General features: G+C 36.0%; 1 protein-coding gene across 4 annotated transcripts in view; it reads right to left on the bottom strand.

Annotated features, from left to right (window-relative positions):
* LOC125675388 (MORC family CW-type zinc finger protein 3-like) overlaps positions 1 to 20540 on the bottom strand; it is a 61808-nt gene that overhangs the window by 17841 nt on the left and 23427 nt on the right. For 3 of the 4 annotated variants that reach the window (XM_056158471.1, XM_056158469.1, XM_056158468.1), the window contains exons 2-14: positions 16780 to 16852; positions 15106 to 15238; positions 13951 to 14168; positions 11930 to 12080; positions 10720 to 10861; positions 9437 to 9565; positions 8318 to 8443; positions 7101 to 7198; positions 5375 to 5470; positions 3744 to 3875; positions 3374 to 3457; positions 2994 to 3027; positions 2740 to 2835 (exon numbers count right to left, since the gene is read on the bottom strand). In XM_056158471.1, the coding sequence (XP_056014446.1) occupies positions 2740 to 2835; positions 2994 to 3027; positions 3374 to 3457; positions 3744 to 3875; positions 5375 to 5470; positions 7101 to 7198; positions 8318 to 8443; positions 9437 to 9565; positions 10720 to 10861; positions 11930 to 12080; positions 13951 to 14168; positions 15106 to 15238; positions 16780 to 16852 (1512 nt within the window). Of the gene's footprint in view, positions 1 to 2739; positions 2836 to 2993; positions 3028 to 3373; positions 3458 to 3743; positions 3876 to 5374; positions 5471 to 7100; positions 7199 to 8317; positions 8444 to 9436; positions 9566 to 10719; positions 10862 to 11929; positions 12081 to 13950; positions 14169 to 15105; positions 15239 to 16779; positions 16853 to 20472; positions 20535 to 20540 lie in introns of those variants that run through there. The other variant, XM_056158470.1, reaches the window with a different exon arrangement.

Here is a 20540-nt window from a genome sequence, read left to right as displayed (position 1 = left end):
TTTTCTGGTTCATTGGTTCTTGAGAAGATTTTAAAAGATTATTCCTATAAATTTGTATGTAAAACTTTGATGCCCCCCTTGAGGCCCCATTCAATCCCCGGGGTCCATGATTTTAACGAACTTGAATCTGCACTATATCAAAAAAAAAAAAAAAAAAAAAAAAAAAACCAACTTTGACCCCTTATTGTGGCCCCATCCGACCCCTGGGGGCCATGATTTTAACAATTTAGAATCTGCATTATATGAGGAAGCTTTCATATAAATCTCAGCTATTCTGGCTCAGTGGTTCTTGAGAAGAAGATTTTTAATGATTTTCCCTATATATTTGTATGTAAAACTTTGATCCCCTATTGTGGCCCCATCCGACCCCCGGGGGCCATGATTTTAACAATTTAGAATCTGCATTATATAAGGAAGCTTTCATATAAATCTCAGCTTTTCTGGCTCAGTGGTTCTTGAGAAGAAGATTTTTAAAGATTTTCCCTATATATTTGTATGTAAAATTTTGACCCCCTATTGTGGCCCCATCCGACCCCCGGGGGCCATGATTTTAACAATTTAGAATTTGCATTATATAAGGAAGCTTTCATATAAATCTCAGCTTTTCTGGCTCAGTGGTTCTTGAGAAGAAGATTTTTAATGATTTTCCCTATATATTTGTATGTAAAACTTTGATCCCCTATTGTGGCCCCATCCGACCCCCGGGGCCATGATTTTAACAATTTAGAATCTGCATTATATAAGGAAGCTTTCATATAAATCTCAGCTTTTCTGGCTCAGTGGTTCTTGAGAAGAAGATTTTTAAAGATTTTCCCTATATATTTGTATGTAAAACTTTGACCCCCTATTGTGGCCCCATCCGACCCCCGGGGGCCATGATTTTAACAATTTAGAATCTGCACTACCTAATAAAGCTTATCTATAAATTTCATCTTTTCTGGCCCAGTGGTTCTTGAGAAGAAGATTTTTTAATGACCCTACCCTATTTTTACCTTTTCTTGATTATCTCCCCTTGGAAGGTGGCCTGGCCCTTTATTTTAACAATTTAGAATTCCCTTTACCTAAGGATGTTTTGTGCCAACTTTGGTTGAAATTGGCCAACTGGTTGTTGAGAAGAAGTTGAAAATGTGAAAAATTTACAGACGGACAGACGGACGGACGGACGCCGGAGTACGGGTGATCAGAAAAGCTCACTTGAGCTTTCAGATCAGGTGAGCTAAAAACGAAAAAAAAAACAAGAAAAAAAACAAAAACAACTTTGACCCCCTATTGTGGCCCCATCCGACCCCTGGGGGCCATGATTTTAACAATTTAGAATCTGCATTATATAAGGAAGCTTTCATATAAATCTCAGCTATTCTGGCTCAGTGGTTCTTGAGAAGAAGATTTTTAAAGATTTTCCCTCTATATATGTATGTAAAACTTTGATCCCCTATTGTGGCCCCATCCGACCCCCGGGGGCCATGATTTTAACAATTTAGAATTTGCATTATATAAGGAAGCTTTCATATAAATCTCAGCTTTTCTGGCTCAGTGGTTCTTGAGAAGAAGATTTTTAAAGATTTTCCCTATATATTTGTATGTAAAACTTTGATCCCCTATTGTGGCCCCATCCGACCCCCGGGGGCCATGATTTTAACAATTTAGAATCTGCATTATATAAGGAAGCTTTCATATAAATCTCAGCTTTTCTGGCTCAGTGGTTCTTGAGAAGAAGATTTTTAAAGATTTTCCCTATATATTTGTATGTAAAACTTTGACCCCCTATTGTGGCCCCATCCGACCCCTGGGGGCCATGATTTTAACAATTTAGAATCTGCACTACCTAATAAAGCTTATCTATAAATTTCATCTTTTCTGGCCCAGTGGTTCTTGAGAAGAAGATTTTTTAATGACCCTACCCTATTTTTACCTTTTCTTGATTATCTCCCCTTGGAAGGTGGCCTGGCCCTTTATTTTAACAATTTAGAATTCCCTTTACCTAAGGATGTTTTGTGCCAACTTTGGTTGAAATTGGCCCAGTGGTTGTTGAGAAGAAGTTGAAAATGTGAAAAGTTTACAGACGGACGGACAGACGGACGGACGGACGACGGAGTATGGGTGATCAGAAAAGCTCACTTGAGCTTTCAGCTCAGGTGAGCTAAAAAGCGGAATACAAATTCATAAACGGATTGCACAAATTTAAAGAGCGGAATTCCGCTAAAAAGCGGAAGAAAATCTGGTCCGAGTCTCTCACTTACATCCTGTTTCAGATGCCTGATTCAGCCTCTCACTTACATCCTGATTCAGCCTCTCACTCACATCCTGATTCAGATGTCTGATTCAGCCTCTTACTTACATCCTGATTCAGCCTCTCACTTACATCCTGATTCAGCCTCTTACTTACATCCTGATTCAGGTGTTTGATTCAACCTCTCACTTACATCCTGATTCAGATGTTTGATTCAGCCTCTCACTTACATCCTGATTCAGATGTCTGATTCAGTCTCTCACTTACATCCTGGTTCAGATGTTTCAAGTTCCTGTCCATAACATGTACCTCAATTCTTCTTCTCTGTTTGATCTCCAGATGAGCAACACAACCTCCCCCCCCCCCCCCCCCCCCCCCCCCGAGAGATTTTCCTGTACTCACCACGGACTTCTTCCTCTGTAACAAAGACCCCCTGGGAGATTTCCCTGTACTCACCTCGGACTTCTTCCTCTGTAACACAGACCCCTGGGAGATTTTCCTGTACTCACCTCGGACTTCTTCCTCTGGTTTATCTCCATTTCTTTCCTCTGTAACTGTCTCTCTTTCTCTGACAGTTGCATCTCCTTTTCTTTAATTTGCTGCTTCTGGAAAAATTGGCAATTTTTTTTGTCCTTATATCATTCTTTATCAATTAAACTGCACAGATAAATGTGTGTCACATTTCTAGAACTAATTATTTGCACTGTTAATTATTTTCTTCAATGACGACATCTTAAAATAATTTTAGCTGGGGAGAACTTACTTCATGGAATTTAATTTTCAGTTTTAGCTCAGACCTGTTTAATAGAAAATAGAATAGGTCACAAAGATTTAATGACCTTGATGAAAAAAAAAAATCCATTCATAAAACTACATGCATGATCCAATGAGAGAAATGCAATCAAACCTCGAGAAAATCACAAGATTTTAAAACTTAATGTCCTTCTTAAAGAGAAATCAGATAAAATACAGTAAGTGAGGCTTGAATACACCACATTTCATGCAAAACAACATATGGCTACAAATGACGAACATCCAGGTAATGGTAAATCTGTAGGAGCTTCATTAAACCCTGAATTAAGTGCAAAAGATGAAATGAAAACATGAACTTCAGAGTGATTCCCCAAAATTTGGAAAACTTACTGTTGTTTTTTAAAGTGTTTTTTATAGCTGGGCCCCATCAATGCTTCATCTTCATCCTCAGGTTCCTCAGGAATTTCACAGCGACTAAAAATATCAGTAAAAAATTACGACTGATGACTGACCAAAGTTATAAGACTGTCTCTCAATGTCACCATAAATCAAAGCCTTCCTCATATCAGATTTTATACAACAAACAATGGATTCATTTTCCAGACTGGTTTTGTCATGCAGTTGTCATCTAAATGTGACCTAGCTGTCATCACCAAATCAACTTTTAGGTTTATGAATTAAAGATTTGAGCATAAAATAATTTTTTCTATAGATAACCCCCTCCTCCCTTTTGAAAATTTCAGGATAAAATTGGACTCACTTGAATGAGGCATCTGGGTTCATGTGACAGAACCACTTGTCTGGAAGGTCCACTTGTCTAAAGCCCGCCGGAAGCCTCCTCCACTGAAGGCAGTTATCACACTGGGCCCACAGCCAGTCAGGGGCCACCACTCTGTAAATAGAAATACATTATAGTCTGGGATCGCCACTCTATAAATATAAATAGATAATACTCAGGGGTCACCACTCTATAAATAGAAATACATTATAGTCAGGGGTCACCACTCTATAAATAGAAATACATAATAATCAGGGGTCACCACTCTATATATAGAAATACATTATAGTCAGGGGCTACTACTCTATAAATAGATATACATAAGTCAGGGGCTACTACTCTATAAATTGAAATACATTATTGTCGGGGGTCACTACTCTATAATTAGAAATACATTATAGTTAGGTGTCACCACTATAAATAGAAATACATTATAGTCAGGGGCCACCACTCTATAAATAGAAATACATAAAAGTCAGGGGTCACCACTCCATAAATAGAAATACATATTAGTCAGAGGTCACCACTCTATGAATAGAAATACATTATAGTCAGGGGCTATCATTCTATAAATAGAAATATATTCTAGTCAGGGGCCACTACTCTATAAATAGAAATAGATTATAGTCATGGGACAACCACTCTATAAATAGAAATACTTTATAGTCAGGGGATACCACCCTATGAGTAGAAATACACCCCATTAGTTATAAGCTCATATCTATATAGAGTTATCTCCTCTATAAGTAGTACTGGACATTTATCACACCACAGCCAGTCAGGGGTGATCACTCTAAAAATTGGACTAGATCTATCACACTAGTCTGATATATTTAGGGGGTTCACTCTATGAGCAATATCACATACATCTTAGAATATCACCACTCTATAAATGACAATGGACATTCATTATACTGGGCCTACAAACTCCCCGTCGAGGCCTCATTACGTCACCTACGAATAGACCTCTCCTATGTGACGCAGCACAATATACAGATTTGTATATTGTGAGTCTGCGATTATCACGCAGGCAAATAACACTAAAGAAGTAGTTCGCAGTTAAAAGTTTGAAGATATTGATATTAAGAGCATTAATATAAAAGTATGGATTTTATTTTAAACATAAAATGATCAAAAGATCATTAAAAAGTAGGGAGACTCTGTTCAAATTATTGTGTAAAGTAATGAACTTGATGTTTACGTTCTTGTTTTGAAAGTTGTTTACGTTTGACGTTATGTTTTTTCGTCATTCTACAGTGACATCACAGTATACGCGGCCTAAGAAATCGCTATCCCATAATGCCTAAGTGGAAGAGTTTGGTTTGTGAGCAAACGAACTCTGGTGGAAGTTTGACTGGGCCTACAGCCAATCTGAGGCAGTTATTCTATAAATAATAACAGTCATTCATCACACTATTCAGGGGCCACCACGTTTTAAACGGTAGCTGACATTTATCACAATAGACCGAAAAACACTACCCTGCTAGAAAGCATAACAAATACTGCCAGCAGTGTATAAATTATAACCATGACTTACTTACTGCCAGCAGCGTATAAATTATAACCATGGCTTACTTACTGCCAGCAGCGTATAAATTATAACCATGACTTACTTGTTTTTGGTCATCACTCCTGTAGCCACGTTTGGTCCTCCTCTCTTCTCGTTCCAGTACTCGTTCAGTTTTATTCCAGCATTTGTCATAAATGCACTAAATGAAAAGAAAAAGTGCTAAAATCTTGCATTATCTATGATGGGACACAACCCTTCATTTGAACAAGCTCAAACCCTTTTCACTTAAGGGTATTCTGTGCCAGTACAACTGGTCTGGTAGTTCTAGTAGATTTTCTACAATGAAAACTTTTCTGATACCTTGCTGACTTCAGATCTGCATAGATTACTTGAACATTTTGCAATAGTAAGAGGGCTAATATATCAGGATTATCAATTAATACCAATAATATTACAAGATATGATCAAAATCTGCTGATTATAAAATCTCCTAAACAAAGTACTGGCTGTATAAACATGAGTTTTCTTCTTAGTAATACTATATTCCCCCACCTTGCACAAAATCCATGCCAACGAGAGACATCAAAGTAAAGTGTAGAACATGCCTGTCAATCGTTGAAGAATAATTTACTTACATTTTTATCTTTATAAGAGTAAGAGTTTACTGGAGTTACTTGCCCTTGATACTAGTTCACAACATCCTTTCATCATGACTGAAAATGTCATTTCTCTATTGGTCTTGGTTCTATTCATAATAATTTTTTATCAAGGTCACTTTCTGAAGATCCAATGTCTCTATCAGACCTTGTTTTGAAGTAACACAAGTTTTATATTCAAGGTCAGTATTCAAGGTCACTGGACTCACTTGACCTTGACTGTCATCTTTTATCATTTCTGAAGATCTCATGTCACTATCAGTCACAGTTTTAAAGTTATACTAGTTTTTATGTTCATTGTCATAATTTAGGTTAAAGGTCGAGGACACAGGGGGTCATTTGACCTTGATACTAATTTGCATCCTCTTATCATTTCTGAAGATCCTAAGTTTTAAAGTAATATAGTTTGTTTTCAAGGTCAGAAGTCCAGGTCACTGAAGTCATTTGATTTTGATACTAGTTTGTAGGTCCTGTCATTTTATCATTTATGAAGATCTCATGTTGCTATCAGTTCTGGTTCTAAAGTTATATCAGTTTTGTATTCTTGGTTTGAGGTCAAGGTCACCAGAGTCCCTTCACCTTGTTACTAGTTTGTAGGCCCTGTCATTCTTTTCTCATTTCTGAAGACCCCAGGACTAAATCTAATACATTTGTCAAGTTATATCTGTTTAATTTTAGAATTAATATTTTCCCCATGGAGTTCTATGTTAGATCCAACCCCCATCTGATCCCCCCCCCCCCCCAAAAAAAAATGTACCCTAATCCCTTTCAATCTGAAAACAAAAACATTTCTGCACAACTGTATATATATTGGCCTATTATATCCTGGAGTATCTAATACTCTTTCACCAACATGTTACAAGGAATAGCTGAGGACGTTTTTTTTTTTTTCGAATGAGAAAGAAGCAAGAGTTTAAGAATAAGAACCGAGCAAAAACAATAAGTCTCCAAACTTCGTTTCAGAGATTTAAAAATGAAAAATAAAAGTGTTCATACCTCTGTACACATGTACTGTACTTATGATTTCAACTCTGTTTTACATATCGGTTTTTTCCATCCTGTCTAAAGTCCTAAATATTGTCTACTCTACATCTGCTTGTTGCAAGTTCTAGAACTAATTTGAATTCTACGTTGCAACTCAAGTTCTGTCTTGTTGCGATTTCTGCAACTTACTTGTATTTTTCATCTCGGCTAAAGTCCTGTTTGTTGTGCGTTGGAGTTAAAAAGAACACCTCTGCTACACCCACTATTCCAACACCCAGCTCATTGGCCTGCATAAAATCAAACATTTCCATTTCAATTGGTTTTTGCCTTTGATAATCATAAACAGATGAGTGTGCAAGGGACAAAATCATGTCAACCTTGGTACAACAATGTCAATATTTCATAACATATATTTCATTTTATTAAATGAATTTAGATTTCTTTAACACGGTATGAATTACTTCACAATTTTGGGTTCTACAAAGAAATGCCCTATAACTAAAGGAGTGACAAATCATATCCACAGTACTCTTTAATTGACATATGCAATTTGGCTCTTATTAACATGACCCTTGCATGTCCTTCAAACACCGCACAGCTTAGATCATGGAAGAAATGGAATCTTTAACTGAACAGATCTGGCTTTAATCGAAGTGATCTTTGTTTGTTCAACTGAACTACTAGCAATACCATGGCTTAGATCATCCCATGAGACAAGTGCTCTATTGAATAATGTGCTTGTTAAATCTTTGCAAATTTTGTAGTACAATATTGCACATCTTCATATCATTGTTGCTGGAAATAAAATAACCATGCATTTATATTAATTGTTAAGTAGCTAAATTTTATTGGGGGGGGGGGGGGGGGGGGGGGTTGTATTTTTGATGTAATCATATGTAGGGATTACCGGCCTTAAAACAATTTTAAAAAAAAAAGATATTTGCTAATTTTAAAGTTTTAATGACCTGATTTTAAGCTGCAATTTACATTTTTCTACAGATGCACCAATGTTGAAATAGGAACTTTTTCCTTTCATAAGGCATATGTTGAGTAACCTTGACCTTTCCAAAATGACCTTCATCCAAATGTCCCATTCCCATGGATAACATGTATTTGTGATCAATTTCTGATGAAAGGTTTAGGAATTAGGATTTCGGACAGACAGACATGACAGCAATTATATGCTCCCCCGCAAAATTATTGAGCATAAAAATGATGATCCCATCGAAATTGCTTAAATCAAATCATTTTACTGAAAAGAGGTGTAGACAAGATATAATGCTGACAGACCAACACACAAAAACGTGATAGCATATCATGCCTACATTTTAAAATAATAACCAGCATTATTGTACGTAAACTATAGTGACGACGTTTTAAGCGTCTTGAAATCGGATGACCATTACCTGTTTTTGATAACCCACTTTCTCGTACGCTCGGATCAGCCGATTTTTGTGGTACAACATCACTCCGTAATCCTCAGGGTTCTTACTGGAGGTAAATCCAAACTTAATGACCACAGGTTTATTGTTCTGACAACTGTTAGGGATTGTAATTAATCAATATAATTTCTTTACCAGTAACAACTGGTAAAGAAGCGTGAAGTGTTTCATTGCTACAAGAGAATATGGATTCTTAACACATGACCATGCAAATAACAATTACAGACCTTTCACAATATTTCAGAAATTTTGAGCTCGAGGATACACTGTCCGAAACTTCCTAGAGTTTCACTTTGTTACAGATTGATCTCCCCTTTGAAATATCTTTAGTCACTCGCAAAATATTTTCTGGAGGATGTATAATATTTTTATAAAATTGTATTGAGCAAAAAAAATTTTTAAAAAAATTGTACAAAATACTTGAAATTTTATTTGACATCTACCTAATTGCCATCGCAATTATAAATTCTTAAAAGAACATATTTCTAATGCAAGGTAATGTACATTATATAACTACAGTATAGTGTGTTATATAAATAACCAAGTAGCAGTACTTGAAATTAATATCAAGTAGTCACACAATATCTCCATTGCTGCCAAGGGTATAGGAATCCCACTGTCCAAGGTTGTCAGGTTTGACCACTCTGGTGAAGGTGATCATGTTTGACCAACCTTAACCTTTATAACATAATGATATTTTCATTCAAGTTTTATCTGGTTCTGGAAGAGAAAACCTTTAAACATCTTGCTGTTCTTTCCGCCATTTCTTTATTATACATCCTTGGAAAAGGATATAGTCCTTCCAACACACTTGAAACCCCTTCACCCCAGGATGCTTAAATGTGCTGCTTGGTTAAAATTGGTATAGTGGTTCTTGAGAAGAAGTCGAAAATAGATACAGATGGCGGACAAATTTTGATCAGAAAAACTAAGCTCTGGTAAGCTCAAGAAAAGAAACAAATAACTGTTATTTGTGATGTACTTCTTTCTGAAAATAAAATAATCCAAACAAAATACAGTGATGTGTTACTACTCTTTAAACAAGTATGTATTGTAACTGCAGAGCTATTTATAGAAGGATACGAGCCAAGTTGGTTTGTAGACATCCCTCTCAGTCTCTGACAAACTCTTACTGATGATTTTCGTTTTCACCTTCCTCCCCCTTAGAATAATCTTCATCCGTGGCTTCAAGTACAAAATACTGCAATACTCCTGTAAAATTAATGTCATAATTAATGTACTGAAAGTACAAAACACGACAATACCCCTGTAAAATCAAAGTACAAAATACTGCAATACTCCTGTAAAATCAATGTCATAATCAAAGTACTATAAGTACAAAATACTGCAATACTCCTGTAAAATTAATGTCATTATCAAAATACTGAAAGTACAAAACACTGCAATACTCCTGAAATATCAAAATACAAAATACTGCAATACTCCTGTAAAATCAAAGTAGAAAATACTGCAATATTCCTGTAAAATCAAAGTACAAAATACTGCAACACTCCTGTAAAATGTTATGATAAAAAAAACCACTGCAGTATTCAAGAAAATACTAAAGTAAAAACCAAAGAGGCCCATGGGCCACATTGCTAACCTGAGTTACCTTGGCCAATATTTAAAATTTTTCCCTATATATTCGCATGTAAAACTTTGATCCCCTATCGTGGCCCCAACCTACCCACAGGGGCCATGATTTTTACAAACTTGAATTTGCAATATGTCAAAAAGCTGCCATGTAAATTTGAACTTTTCTTGACCATTGGTTCTTGCGAAGAATATTTTTAAAGATTTTCCCTATATATTCATATGTAAAACTTTGATACCCTACTGTGGCCCCACCCTACCCCAGAGGGCCATAAATTTAACAAACTTGAATCTGTGCTATATCAGAAAGCTACCACATAAATTGAACTTGTCTGGCCCAGTGGTTCTTGAGAAGAATATTTTTACAGATTTTTTCCTAAATATTTGCATGTAAAACTTTGATTCCCTATTGTGGCCCCACCCTACCCTTAGGGGCTTTTTAACCATCTTGAATCCCACTTTGTCAGGAAGCTTCCGTGTAGATTCATGAGAATATTTTTAAATGACCCCTATAAAATTACCCCCGGCCTATTTTTGCATTTTTGTGATTTACTCTGGGTACTTACTCTGAGGGAGACTTTGTACTCTGAGGGAGACTTTGTACTCCGAGGGACACTTTGTACTCGGGTACTTACTCTGAGGGAGACTTTGTACTCTGAGGGAGACTGAGACTTTGTACTCTGAGGGAGACTTTGTACTCTGAGGGAGACTGAGACTTTGTACTCTGAGGGAGACTTTGTACTCTGAGGGACACTTTGTACTTGGGTACTTACTCTGAGGGAGACTTTGTACTCGGGACTCTTGTCGTGAATGGTGCGGTTGATGGTGGAGTAGTCTATGAGGTGAGACTCCGGATTTCTGATGTCTAACGGGTCACTAAGAAAGTCGAGCTCCAAGTTGCCAGAGTTGTTGTTCCTTCAGAGAGAGTGAGCACATTTCATTTAAATATCATAAAGCAAAACACTTTTGTAGATACAGTCATACCTCGTTATCTTGAACAAGATGGTGCTAAGTAAAAACACCATCCTATATATCCAAGAATTCGGAATAATGAGGTTGAAATACATGTCGTTGAAAAGAAAATGTCGTTGGGACTTCCAACTTAATTCAGCATATCCATGGTATTCTAATATCAATGTTCGAGATACCAAAGTTCAACAGCATGCACACAAACAAACATACATATACTTACATTTTTTCATGTAAAACTACCTTGCTCTGGATATCTATAAATAATTAAATATAATGACCTCACTTTATGAGGCGACCAACATAAGATGACAGATAAACAGAATGACCTCCATACTCTGTGAGATGACAAATAGAATGACCTCCATACTCTGTGAGGTGACAAACAGAATGACCTCCATACTCTGTGAGATGACAAATAGAATGACCTCCATACTCTGTGAGGTGACAAACAGAATGACCTCCATACTCTGTGAGGTGACAGACAAACAGAATGACCTCTGTACTCTGTGAGGTGACAAACAGAATGACCTCCGTACTCTGTGAGGTGACAAATAGAATGACCTCCATACTCTGTGAGGTGACAAACAGAATGACCTCTGTACTCTGTGAGGTGACAGATAGACAGAATGACCTCTGTACTCTGTGAGGTGACAAATAGAATGACCTCCATACGCTGTGAGGTGACAAACAGAATGACCTCTGTACTCTGTGAGGTGACAGAGAAACAAAATGACCCACATACTCTGTGAGGTGACAAACAGAATTACCTCTGTACTCTGTGAGGTGACAGATAGACAGAATGACCTCTGTACTCTGTGAGGTGACAGAAACAGAATGACCTCTGTACTCTGTGAGGAGACAGAGAAACAGAATGACCTCTGTACTCTGCGAGGTGACAGACAAACAGAATGACTTCTGTACTCTGTGAGATGACAGATAGAATGACCTCCATACTCTGTGAGGTGACTAGCTACATGTAGCAGTTACAGATACACAGAACGACATTCTTACTTTGTGAGGTTGTAGATGATAATCCTTGTCCCGGTTCTGAATTTCTCCAGTGAATCCAGCTCACTCAGTAGCTCTTTCTCGTCCTTGAATATGGAGTGGGAACAAATGGCCGACAAATTGTTCTTGCTCTCTGGTGTCACTTTTCTGGTCTCTGGTCAAAGTTAAGGACTATATATAAAACAAATGGATTGACAGAACCTCCGTCTAAGATGAAGTCCCTGTAACCTTTTGATTTCTAATTTTACATTATTAAATAAAGGTTATTCCTCTGACATCAATTATACATTAGGGCACCATTAGGTCAAAGTGACCACAACTTTAGCATTCAAAACTGAAAAGTAGAATCTAATACTTTTAATTTTGGTTTTTAAGGGCAATTTGAATTAGATTATTTGGAAGATTATTTGAAAAGCTGCATGAAGCCTGTTTTAAAACAATTTTATTTACATTTGCTATTTTTCAGCAGAGACCCCCCCCCCCCCCCCCAAATCTTGAAATGACAACACATTCAAGAGATTCAATTTCATCATAATATTGTCAAATTAACATATTTAACTGAACTTATAACACTGATAATGTATACTGTTTAAATTTAGCTTATGGGTTTTTAAACATTAAATCTAAGCACAAAATTACATTAAATTTTCTTTCTTTTAAAAATGTCATCATTGTACACTGTGTTTTCTTTTCGAATTTAGAATTTAAACTCCCAAATTGTAAACTGCACTATATCAAAAGATGATGATGATATACCTTTCAAAATTTTAAAAACGAAATATCATAATATCTTAGAAACTGCAACAAAGTCACAAAGTCAAAGATTGTGGTGCCAATGGAAAGGTTTTGTCACAAGAAATACACACGCTAAATATGAAAGCTCTACCTTTTATGGTGCCAAAGTTATGACCAAGGTTAAAGTCTTTTGCCATAAACAGACGGACAGACCAAAACCTATATACCCCAAATCTTTGATTCTGGGGGCATAAAAAGGTCAAAATCAATATTGATAGATTTTTCCTGAATATGATTTTCCTCCAGTTCATTAAATAACAGTATTTCACAATACCATATATATATATATACTCGCCTATAAGTCGGATTTTTGGGAGTTAAAAATTGGTCCAAAACTCTATATCCGACTTATAGGTGCGTCTAAAGATTAGCATCTTTCTGGACAGCGTAATGTATAGTATTTTTTAACAACTTCGTACTACAACGATTATCATGATTAACATCGACTGGACATATTATATTATTCTTGTATTCTAAGATTATATGCATAAAGTACAAGTATTTACATACTTTAATGATTTTATTCATTTTAAGTGTAAATTATTGAAATTGAATTGTTGAGAAAATGAATAAATATCAGCACATTTCACAAACTATTATTTGAAACTAAGGTGAAAACGCTAGAAATTGTCAAATCGATTCTTGGAAAAAAATTATACTGACTTATAAGTGGGTCAATGACAAATCCCTCCAAAATGGCCTACAGAATATATAACCGACTTATAGGCGAACCGACCTATAAGCGAGTATATATGGTACTTTGAACAAGATTTAAAGTTACAAATTTAACTGTGATGACTGTAACAAAATCAAATGTGATAACTGCAAGTTCAACATCAAGTGCAATATTAACATCTCTAGCTCACCAGAAAGCACAGACTCCCCCATTGTCTTCATCAACATGACAGATATCAAAAATACCCTTTATAAAACATTCTGATAGAAACATTTTTCAGTGTGATTTTCCCCTCACCCCACCCCTACATCATAAATCTATAACACTGGCTGCCCAGGTTAATAAATTTCTAGCTTAATTGTCAGAAGAGTTTAAACACGTTTGAATAAAAGAGATTCTATTCAAAAAGCTTTATGTACAAATATTTTGAATTGGTCAACAATCAAAATGTGTCATGAATTAGCAAAAACATAAATCAAAACCTCTTGAAATAAAAATTAATTTACCAAAAAATTCATTCTATAATTGAAAAATGAAATAATAAAAAGGATATTGCTTGGGAGATCCCAGGAGATGATGGGGACCATTACGGTCTCTGCCTTGATAGCCTTCAGATAGGTCTGGGAGAGGAGTCCTACACTCATCACATCCATGCGGCGACTGAACACGATCGCGTCCTTTCCAAGCCGCATGCTGCCGGACTTAAAACCATTGCCATAGTGACCAATGGGCTGGTGATTTCCAACTGCTACCTTCTCACAATAACCAAAACTAAAAGATAAACAAAGAAATGTGTTACATACATATGCCCACACCCTATGTGGCAATATGGAAAAGGATCAACTTTTTCATTTAGAATGTCTGTAGTGTTAGTTAAAACTATGGATTATCAACTAGTCACGGGAACCATGATAATGAGTTTGATTTCTCAAGATGCTGTGCAGATATTTCCAAATAACCATTCACTCAAGTCATGACCTTTGACCTGAAAACCCCAATGGTCTGGGCCATATACTCTTTAGAGGGCACCAGTGTACTAAGTTTAATATCTCTCAAGGAAATGGTTCTCAAGATACTGAGTGGACAATATCTTATATAATTTCCAGTTTGATTCTTGACCTTTTGACTTTGTAATCTCAAAATCAATACAGGTCATCTACTCCTTAGGTAGAACCAGTGAACCAAGTTTGATCGAACAACCTAAAAATCAATAAGAGACATGTATTCCTATTGTAGAACCAGTGTACTAAGTTTGAAGTCTGTCAAGCAAAGGGTTCTCAAGATAATGAACAGACAATATCTTACTGTGTCCAGTGTGACCCTTGACCTTGTAACCTCAAAATCAATAGGGGTCATGTGCTTCTTAGGAGAAGTCAGTGTATCAAGTTTTATGTCTGTCAAGCAAATAATTCTCAAGACATTAAGCAGACAATACTTTATCATGACATGTCCAGTTTGACCTTGTGATTTCAAAATTAATACAGGTAATCTTCTCCTAAGCTAGAACTAGGGTACCAAGTTTAATGTCTGTCAAGCAAACCGTTCTCAAGATATTGAGTGGACAATATCTTACTATAACCAGTTTGACCCTTGTGAGCTGAAAATCAGTAGGGATCATCTACTCTAGGGGCCACCACTGTACCAAGTTTGGTAACTGTTAAGTTAAGGGTTCTTCAGACATTGAGTGGAGGAGACTTGGTGTACTGACCTGAGCATTTTGTGAAGTTTGTCCACCACCATTCCATTTCCATTGTCTGTGAAGGTCAGACAGACTTTCCCATTAATATCACGATTGTCAATCCATAGTTCAGAGGCATTTACATCTGGGTCATACGCATTGTCTGAAAAATATCAGTCACTCATCAGACACACAGAATACATACAAATGTCAATCACTCATCAGACATGCAGAATACATACAAATGTCAATCACTCATCAGATACACAGAGGACATACAAATGTCAATCACTCATCAGACACACAGAGGTCACTGTGACCTTGACCTTTGACTTATTTTCTCCAAAATCAGTAGGGGTCTTCCTTACCTGGTACATAACAATATCTTTATTAAGTATCATTTGATTCGGATTTAAACTTTCTGAGTTATCATCCGGAAACCAAATATTTCTATATTCGGTCACTGTGACTTTGACCTTTTTTCTCCAAAATCAATAGGGGTCTTCCTTACCTGGTACCCAACAATATATCAAAGATTCATTTGATTAGATTGTAAACTTTTTGAGTTATCATCCGGAAACCAATTGTTGACGCCCCAACCGCCCACCAACCCGCCCGCATCACCAAACCAATAGCCGAGTTCAACTTCGTTGCAACTCGGCTACTAATAAAGCAGTGCTCTTTTTTCACGTTTTTTTTTTAAATCAACAATTTTCCCCATCATTACTGAGCCTAGCGGGTCAACAGACATCGTTTGGACAGGACACTAAGTTACATAAGTCATATGGTGCAATGTTTAGGTCTCTTGATTATCGCACCTCTAATCCACAACCTGTTTACCGCAGGTCTAGATCCAGTCTTTCAATTTCATGCCACATCAGGGTTGTCACTAATGATTTTTCAAAGCGAATGACAGACTTGTGGTTTTATAAGCGTGAGCACGATCACGAGCCCCAAGAACTTTTTTGATAATCATCTACGCGGTGAGCAGTGCACTTGTGTCATCACTACAACCCGACCTCAATATGACAATAAATCAATTTAGATAGGACATTCTCATGATTCTGATAAAAATAACTACCGGAAGACTTAGTAAAACATAGACTCCGATTTTTATTTTTAGATAAATGAATAACAAAAACCTCATACTTGGAATTCAATTTAATCACCCCTATAGGTGAACAGGACTTGTGGCACATGTCTATATTTTTCATCATGATAATGCGATGTCCGACCTCTAAAGCATTTGTTTGACTCCGAGTTTCTTTAAAAAATCATAAAAGAAAAATCCGGATAGAAACGGTTGTTGAAATCGGTCGTTCATGTAAGCGTGTGTATGATTTAGAGTGCAACTTTAAGAAAAGCGAATAGCGCATCACCGTATAAAACGGATACGATACGATCATAGTTTGAAAATCACCACTCGCTAAGATTTTCGAGTGTCCACTATTTTTCTTGCTATTTTTCAAATGTACTCGCATTTTGCGAGTATTTCTCGCTAATTTCGAGCCCTGTCAGACACACAGAGAATATACAAAAATCCCTGACACTTGTTAACAACTCAGCAGCATTTAATCTCATCTTGATTCATTGCAACAAAAAAGCCATCTCATTAAAAATCCATGTGATGGAAACTATTCTTGCTTTCTTAGGAACCAAATGACCTCTACTTATGAACAGAATGACCTCTAATTTAAAAGTTACCTATAAGTTCTGCGACTGCTGAGAAAGCCCAAGTGTGGCTGGTGGAATTACTGTGTAGGTAATCAGGCGACACCTGCCCCAAAAAAGGAAGAAAATTAAATTTGTGTTAGGTATACAGTATCATGTGTGTAACAAAGGAACTAAAGTTTTAAACTGTCAGTGAACAATTAATTCACAGATTCATTATTCAATCATGATTGTTGATGTATGAAATAATCCCCTCACTTGTTGGAACGGTCAGCTAGTGGTCCTTTGACTATGTATAAGTTTACTTTCCAAACATAATTTCTCTGTCTATTACTAATTTACTTTATTAAAAATAACATTGACAATATCCAGATGAATTTGACAATGTATTTTTACAACTCTAAACTTGAATACAGTCAATATCAGTGGTGGATTTAAGGGAAGAGCGTGCACCCCCCCCCCCTTAAAAATTTTCAAATTTAAGGTAAATCAAGGTCTCTTGTGTAGAAAAAAAAATAAACGATGAAAGAAGCAATCATTTTTTTCCACTCTCGGAGAAATGACAAGATTTTTTGATGTATTGTTACTTAGTACATGTACTTTTGATTTATTTTTAGTACATACATGTAGTTTTATTGGGGGAAATTAAATTTTAATCATTAGTATTTTCTTACTGTATCTCTAAACCAGTCACGGTAGCTCAGTGGCAGAGTGTTCGTTTCGTAACCTGAAGGTTGCGAGTTTGAGCCCCGCTCCTAAGATGTAAAAATAGGTAGTGATTGCTCCTTCGCCAGCCGCTTGGCATTTAAAAGTGAGAATCACAGGTCTTTTGAATATGACCTTAAAAACAGAGGTCCTGTGTCACAAGAGGCACTGGCACAATATAGAACCCTCACTGCTATAGCCCTGACTGCTAAACATAGGTCTAAAATTGTGGTACTTCATTTACAACTGGTGACTCTCAATATGAGTAAAAATATTCTCGACAGGACATAAAACAAACAATCAATAATCAAACTGAACCAGTCCTCTACAAGTTCATAAATAGCTTAATACACACAAAACTTTCATCTCATTGACTACTATAATGCTATTAATAGTTTTTATTATGCATTATGCTAACAGAGCGATTGACAAATGACAACAGAGGTCGCTATTGTAGAGAACTACACAGAGTTTTGTTTTGTGAGTATTGCACAACATGGTGGATTGATGACATGAAATTTAACAACCAAGTACAGGCTTTTATAAATCTTTGGCTCTCTGTCTGCACAGTAGTATGTTAAAGAGTAGAACATTTGAAAATTAGTATTGTAATAATAACTTATACCTTATTGCATTTACATGGAATAAAATAGTTTTAATTCAATTGATTACATTAGGACTTCCCAAAGTGGGAAATGCTCTCAAAACAAGCCATTTAATTGGCATTCTGCAGGTACAATCAAGTGACAAGCGACAAACAGATAACAAAAAGAGCAAGATGAAAGGTATAATTTTAATTTGATTGCAGGTACAATTTGTCCCATAAGTCTGACATTGTGAAACAGAGATCCATTGGTTCAATTTGACATTATTTTGTTCTATAATTTTTTTAATACTTCAGAATTCCTGAATAATGGTCCACAGCTCCCCAAAATTTAAAGGAATGCACGAAATTCATCAATTCAATCACATATACTATAGTATACATATATCTGTCTTGCACATTTATGCTTTCATATTCCTAATGACTTTTGTATTATGATTAATTTATCATAACTCTTGATTCAATTTTATATGGATTCAATCCTCCACAATTCAAACAAGAGGCCCATGGACCCCATCTAGATCCTACTGTTGTTCCAAGGTCAACACCAAAGTATAACAAGGTCTTGCTTATATTCAAAATAAGAAAGAACTATCTTATATAATTCAGGAGATATTAAATAGGTCAAGTTTTTCTTAAAATAGGTCAAACTCCAAGGTCAAAAAATTAAACATTATTGTGTCACAATGTCTTGCCATAGAGAATCTCTATATAGATATAAAATATGAAAGTTCTGCCTAAATAGTTTCTGATATATATTCATTAGGTTATGTTTTCTTAAAAGTAGGTCAAACTTAGAATTCCAGGTTACAAGGTCAAAGGACATGATATGAAATAAAAGGTCTTGCCATAAGAAATTTATATAAAAAATATGAAAGATCTACCTTAGATAGTTCAGGACATTGAATAGGTCATATATTTATCAAACGTAGACCAAACTTCCAGGTCAAGGTCACAAGATCATACACATTGGATTGAAAGATATTGCCGTAAGGAATGTATACACAAAATATGAAAGCCATAGCTTAAATAGTTTAGAGACATTAGAATAGAGAAACACTGTGGATTGTCACCCTTGGTTAGCGAAGATGGATTAATAAGTTATGAACTTATTCATTTCATGTTTGTTTTGATGTTTCCCGTCACACTCAACAATTTTTCAGTTATCTGGTGGCACCAAGTTTTTGTTGGTGGAAGAGAGAATCCAGATACAATGTACTTGGGAAGGGACCACCGACCTTTCGAAAGTAAACTGGGAAACTTTCTCACTTACTGGCGCGAGCGGGATCGAACCCGCGCCGACCAGAGGTTAGAGTCGGTGTGATTTTGAGTGCGATGATCTAACCACTTGGCCACGGAGGCTTACATAACCAATATTTATTAATTTTATGAAGAAAACACTACTGTGTACCCTAAACAGTGTAAATCAAATGTTTTAAATTGATATTTTTTTTTAAAAAGGTGCGACTCAAATTAAACTTTGTGGCCCTATGCTTCCCGTGGAGCGAACAGGAATAAGTCAGAGTAAGTCAAAATAAACTTTGACAGAAATCAGCCAGTGGGTCATCATGACCCTTGCAACTCAAAAAGTTCAAAAACACTGCTTGGGAAGAAGTCGAAAATGTGAAAAGTTTACAGACAGATGGATGGACGAGTCAACGGATGAACAGAAAGCTCAAGTAAGCTAAAAACAATGATTTTGAAAGTGAAAGTACAAGTCCATGAAAGAGAAAGTTATTAACCAAGAAAGTTGTGGGGGGTTTCCCCCCTCATAAAATAACACACATTACAATGGAACATTCACCCTGCATTGCAGTGTTGATACTTTGAGAGAACATTTAACCCCAGCTCAAGTATCCAAATAGTGAATACTAATCAATAAATTTAAAAGAAAAAAACCAAAAATTCTTTCTATAGATCTATAACATATATTTAAATTTTATTCCAAATTCAGAGATTTGTGTATTTGTGATTCCAGTATCAATAAACAATGTAATTTTAGCAGATAACTGTTGTTGTATTTTTTTTAAATTAAATTTTCTTTAATTTGACTTATTTCTAGATCTTAAATGCACATCTAAATCTTCAGTCACTGTCAGCAGCGCGAAACTGCTGTAAAACAAAGTTGTCAACAGCATAGCCACTTTATTAATATTGTTACACCGAGAGTATAATATCATAAGTATTAAGCGAATTGTAAACTTTAGAAAACAGTTTATTATTCATTAGGCCTATTTTTCATTCAAATTTCATGCTACATATATATATGGTCAAAACTTTAAAAGAGATATCAAAAACATTCAAAACGTGCAATTTCCCCAGTATTCTCTACAAAACGCACTCAAAATTACAATGGATAATTAAAATCCATATAATATATGGCAGCAAAAAGACAAAACTTTTACGAAGTTACGAACCCGTGAAGTGGGAATTCCTCTAGCCGCCATATTTGTTATACTTTTTAGATATTCGTCGGATCGGAACG

Source organism: Ostrea edulis, chromosome 3 (genome assembly GCF_947568905.1).
Source record: "Ostrea edulis chromosome 3, xbOstEdul1.1, whole genome shotgun sequence".
NCBI classification, from domain to species: domain Eukaryota; kingdom Metazoa; phylum Mollusca; class Bivalvia; order Ostreida; family Ostreidae; genus Ostrea; species Ostrea edulis.
The sequence above is the reverse complement of the archived record's forward strand: the minus strand, read 5'-3'. Positions and strand labels throughout refer to the sequence as shown.